The sequence below is a fragment of the Bubalus kerabau genome, chromosome 17 (genome assembly GCF_029407905.1).
Source record: "Bubalus kerabau isolate K-KA32 ecotype Philippines breed swamp buffalo chromosome 17, PCC_UOA_SB_1v2, whole genome shotgun sequence".
Lineage (NCBI taxonomy): Eukaryota > Metazoa > Chordata > Mammalia > Artiodactyla > Bovidae > Bubalus > Bubalus kerabau.
In genome coordinates this window covers 68,601,546-68,606,071 of record NC_073640.1, presented here as the reverse complement: position 1 = coordinate 68,606,071, position 4,526 = coordinate 68,601,546, and the positions used below count along the sequence as shown (strand labels likewise).

At 48.8% G+C, this 4,526-nt stretch overlaps 1 protein-coding gene across 3 annotated transcripts; it reads left to right on the top strand.

Moving 5' to 3' along the window:
- Positions 1-4,526, top strand: LOC129632257 (zinc finger and SCAN domain-containing protein 5B-like). Of its 3 annotated transcripts, none has more exons than XM_055553760.1 (5): positions 1-93; positions 804-1,310; positions 1,590-1,796; positions 2,929-3,079; positions 3,442-4,526. In XM_055553760.1, the coding sequence occupies exons 2-5, from the start codon at positions 927-929 to the stop codon at positions 3,963-3,965; spliced, it is 1,266 nt and encodes a 421-aa protein (XP_055409735.1). In that variant the 5' UTR covers positions 1-93; positions 804-926; the 3' UTR covers positions 3,966-4,526. The 3 variants fall into 3 exon arrangements, with proteins under 3 accessions (XP_055409735.1, XP_055409734.1, XP_055409736.1); XM_055553759.1 differs by having other exon boundaries at positions 30-86; XM_055553761.1 differs by lacking the exon at positions 1,590-1,796 and having other exon boundaries at positions 30-86.

The window sequence follows — 4,526 nt, the reverse complement described above, 5'->3', positions numbered from 1 at the left end:
CTATAAATACAGACATTTCAGCTCCAGACACACTTTAAGAGCCAGTGCCTGACCTGAGGAGGCTGAAGGCAAGGGACCTGGAAGGGGTAAGCGGTGAGTGGGCACGTCCAAGGAGGATGGCTAGAAATCAGGACACACGGGTGGGTTTCAGAAAGGTCTCACTTTCTGTTCATCCTACATTAGCTAGGAGACCTTGTGACAGGAGATCTTACTCTAACCCCACGTTAACAACGGTTAATCCAGGTCTTCTGCGAGGGGAGAAGAATGTTTCCACTAATGTTGCTTTGAGGTGGCTCGTTTTCCTCAAGGGTTTCTGAGCGGCACCCTATGGCCTTTTAAAAACTACATATATGTTTATTATTAATTTTAAGTTTTTTAATTCATTCATTTTGTCTGGGCTGGGTCTTCTTTGCTGTGAGGGCTTTCTCTAGTCGTAGCTAGTGGGGACTACTCTCTAGCTGAGGGGTATGGGCTTCTCATTGTGGTGGCTTCTCCCATGGCAGAGCTGGGAGTCTACAGCTCGGGTTCAGTAGTTGCCCCCCTCAGGCTCAAGAATTGTGGTGCACAGGCTTCGAGGCAGGCGGGGTCTTCCTATATCAGGGATCAAACCCATGTCCCCCTGCATTGGCAGGCAGATTCCTAGCCACTGGACCACCAAGGAAGCCCTATGGTCATTTCTGACCAGACAGTTTTATGAAATATTGAATGAGTCGGGGAATGGTGTTCAATATTGGGATGTAGGGGAGACAGAAGGGTGGGAAAAAATGAAACCCATTTGTTTCTCTTTTTTTTTGTCTCCCTAGACTGCTCACCAGTGACTTTAATGCTGAGGAAAAGCAGAGGAAATCCATTTCCATAGGCGTCAACTGGGCACCCACTTCTAGAAGCATTTGCTCAGAGTCCTACTGGAAATTTCCTCCATCAATATGGCTGAGGACCAGCCATTTTTTCAGGGTTGTGGACACATGACAGACAGCCCTGGGGCAGAGTCACCGGCATCCGTGCCACCCCAAGACACACTCATGGAAGACTCAGACTGTGACCAGGAAACCTGGCACGTCCGGTTCAGAACATTTAGCAGCTCAGAGGAGTCCGACCCCATCGAGGATCTGAGGAGACTCCGTGATCTCTGCTATCTGTGGCTGAGGCCAGATCTTCACACCAAGGAGCAGATGATGGACAGGCTGGTGCTGGAGCAGTTCATGATCTGCATGCCCCTGGAGTGCCAGGTCCTGCTCAAAGAAAGTGGGGTGCAGAGTTGCAAAGCCCTGGAGGACGTGCTGAGAAATAAGCAGAAACACAAGAAGTGGGTGAGTAGGACCTTAGTGATGGGTGTGGGAGGAGGAGACACGTGCAAGCTGCAGGGATCACAAGATAGGACCTGCGGGTTTGGCTCTGTATCAGTGGTTCCCAAACAGGTGAGAGAATTTCACAATTGGGCAATTTGGGAGATACTTCTGACTGTCTCAACTCGAAGGATGTAGATCTTTTACACCAAACGGGAGCTTCTATTGTCAATGCCATTGGATGCCTGAGAGCTACATTCCAGGTCTTATACAGACTGATCTTGATGATTTCTCCCCTCATAGACCATAGTCTGCATACAAGGGCAGAAATATCTTGTACATGATCCCGATATTGAGATGGTTGAAGCCAAGGCCGGTGACATGGACGATGAGAGAGACCCGTGGGAGGAGCCCCAAACCCCCGTTAGGGTTATATCTCCAGAGGATGGCCAGGAAGCAAGCCAAGAGCTGCAGAATCTGCCAGGACCCACGAACCTGTCTAGGGAGCAGGTGAGAGCCTGTAAGCAGGTAGAAGAGAGGCAGGTTGGTGTGGCTGCTGGAGTAATGGGAAGATTTGGCAAAGAACAGGAATGGACCCAATGCTTCCAGGAATTCCCATGGATGCATTCAGTTCCTAGGCATTTTTTCCTAATCAGTGTGATAAAGAAGATAATCCATCTCTGTCCCTCTGCTATGAAAGCTTCTAGTCTTAGGACTGGGGAGAAGGGAATCCTGTCTTCCTTATATGATGCTAGGTTCAATTTGCTGCAGGTAAATGCACTGACAGCTGATTTACCCAAGGCCACTTTGCCCAAGGACACGTCATATTTCAGAATATGATCATTCCTTGCAACTGATGGAGTGACTCAAAAGTGGACTCATTTTGCCCCCCAGTAGACATTGGGCTTCCCTGGTGGTTCATATGGTGAAGAATCTGCCGACAATGCAGGATACCTGGGTTCGATGCCTGGGTCAGGAGGATCCCCTGGAGAAGGGAATGACTACCCACTCTAGTGTTCTTGCCTGGAGAATCCCATGAACAGAGGAATCTGGCAGCTATAGTCCATGGGTTTGCAGAGAGTCAGACACGACTGAGTGACTAACACTTTCCCTTTCAGACATTGAAGAATGAATGGAAGGCAGTTGATTTGTTCAAATAAGGTTGGGTATAGGCAGGGGATGATATTGACTTGCATGGAGTAGAGACCAAGAATACTGGTCATCAGCTTCCTATGTACTGGGTAACCACCATCACAAAGTTGCATCCAGGCAAAGTCTCCAACAATGATGGAGTCAAGAGAGCTGGACCTAGAGTTCTTTACTCCCAGAGTCAGGGGCAGGCAGGAATGGGTATGATTTGGAGAGACCTATGCATAGAGAAGTCAGAGTGCCAACTGTGATGTCCTGATTGGATTGCAATATACGGTCTGTATAGATCCAGGACAGTCTGAGTTTCAGCAGATGATTATCAATCAGGGTGATGGGGTGGACCACAAGAAGTCAGGGCATATCCCCTACATATCCAATGACATGAAGAAAGTTGAAGTCTTAGATCAAGATACGAGGGAGATGGGGAAACAGGAAACAGTTTTCCATGGACTAAGGTAAATGGCTTCGACTCTGCTTGTTTGTCCCTTGTCAGGACCAGAGAGCTCTCTCACCAGAGACTGTTCCTGAAACAGGTGAGCTGGAGGGTCAGACGCCCAGGGAGAACTTGGAGAAGGACCTGCTGGAAGACAGGGGAGAGACAAAAACCCTTCAATCTCAAGAACCTGAACTGCTGAAGGGTCCTGGTGAGTATTCAAAACCGTGGAATTCAGCAGAGTTAGTGACTCCCTCCTATGGTGGCATGGGGCTGGGTAGCCAGCATCATCATGCTTGGATGGGTGGGTGGAGATCATTGTCCAGTGCCAACCTTCTCCATCATCAACGTTCCAGTGTCCCACAGTCCAAGCTCTTAGCTTGGTTGCTTGATGGGAACTTCTCAGCCAACATCAGAGTTCCAGTGAGGCCAGCCACACAGAAAATGCTCCTTGTTAAATGTGGTGCTGAATTTCTTTCAGCAGATTCTGGGAGCATAGAGAGACAGAAGAATCCTCAAGAAGAAACTGATATTTAAAATGTGTCTCCTGAACCCTTTCTTCCTGTGTTCCAGAGGGAGACGTTTCCACTATGAGTGGATCCAGACGAGGTCCTCTAAAGAATCGCAGACATGTCAAAAGGAAATGGGACCGCAGTCCGACTTGCCAAGACGTGCGTCAAGAAGCAGCCATGTGTTTGGACCAAGGCGAGTTCTCAGGACAGCTTGGGTCCCGTTCTGTTGGTTCATCTGGGACCGTGGGACCCATCAGTCTTCCTGAGGGACCAGAAACCCGGGGACGGGCACCCTCTGAATGCAGGGTGTGCAAAAAGAGCTTTCCTTATCAGTCTCAGCTTACCCTGCACCAGAGGACACACACAGCAGAGAGGCCCATTCAATGCGACATCTGTGCCAAAGGGTTCATACAGCTTTCAGATCTGCGGGTTCACGAGCGGATCCACACTGGTGAGAAGCCCTACAGCTGTGATCTCTGCCTCAAGAAGTTCACCCACGACTCCACCCTGCGCACTCACAAGAGGACCCACACCCAGGAGAAGCCTTTCCGCTGTGAGCACAGTGACAGAGCTTTCAGCCACTGAGGGAACCTCAATGTTCACCGATGCACCCACTCTGGGCTCAAGCCCTACGTGTGCCCCGAGTGTCACAGTGCCTTCCGTCAACTGGGGACTTTCAAACGCCACCGGAAAATCCAGTCCAGATGACTGGCTCAGGACCCTGCCCTCAAGTCCCAGAAGGAAATTCGGGATTATTTGTCAGTTATGTGATACAAAGAAAGGGTGACATATGAAGAACTTACGATCATACTGGAACCCGATGGGGTTCCATTCACTTGAATTTGGTGAATATTTGAGTGATGACTTATCTTTCCCTTCAGATTTTGTTCTCTACTTTAGTGTAGCCTGTGTTTGTGATAAGTTTCATCTTTGTGTTGTTCTTATTCAGTGAATGCAGGTCTCATTAGTTTTCAGTACTTCTTCGTGAAATTGAGGTCACTGCTGATTGTCCCCCCCCCCCCCATTAGGGAAGATTTAATTGTACAGTAGGATGCTCTTAGCAGAGTGGCCAGATGAAAAAGAGGATCACCAGTGAAATTTAAATTTCAAATAAACGAAGACATTTCTGTCAAATAAGTGTCCTGT

Bases quoted from the DNA above. Each gene is read 5' to 3' on its own strand.
- LOC129632257 (XM_055553760.1), top strand. From the start codon at position 927: ATGGCTGAGGACCAGCCATTTTTTCAGGGTTGTGGACACATGACAGAC. The intron at 1,311-1,589 runs GTGAGTAGGACC...CTCCCCTCATAG, and splicing joins AGCAGAAACACAAGAAGTGG to ACCATAGTCTGCATACAAGG. The intron at 1,797-2,928 runs GTGAGAGCCTGT...GTCCCTTGTCAG, and splicing joins CGAACCTGTCTAGGGAGCAG to GACCAGAGAGCTCTCTCACC.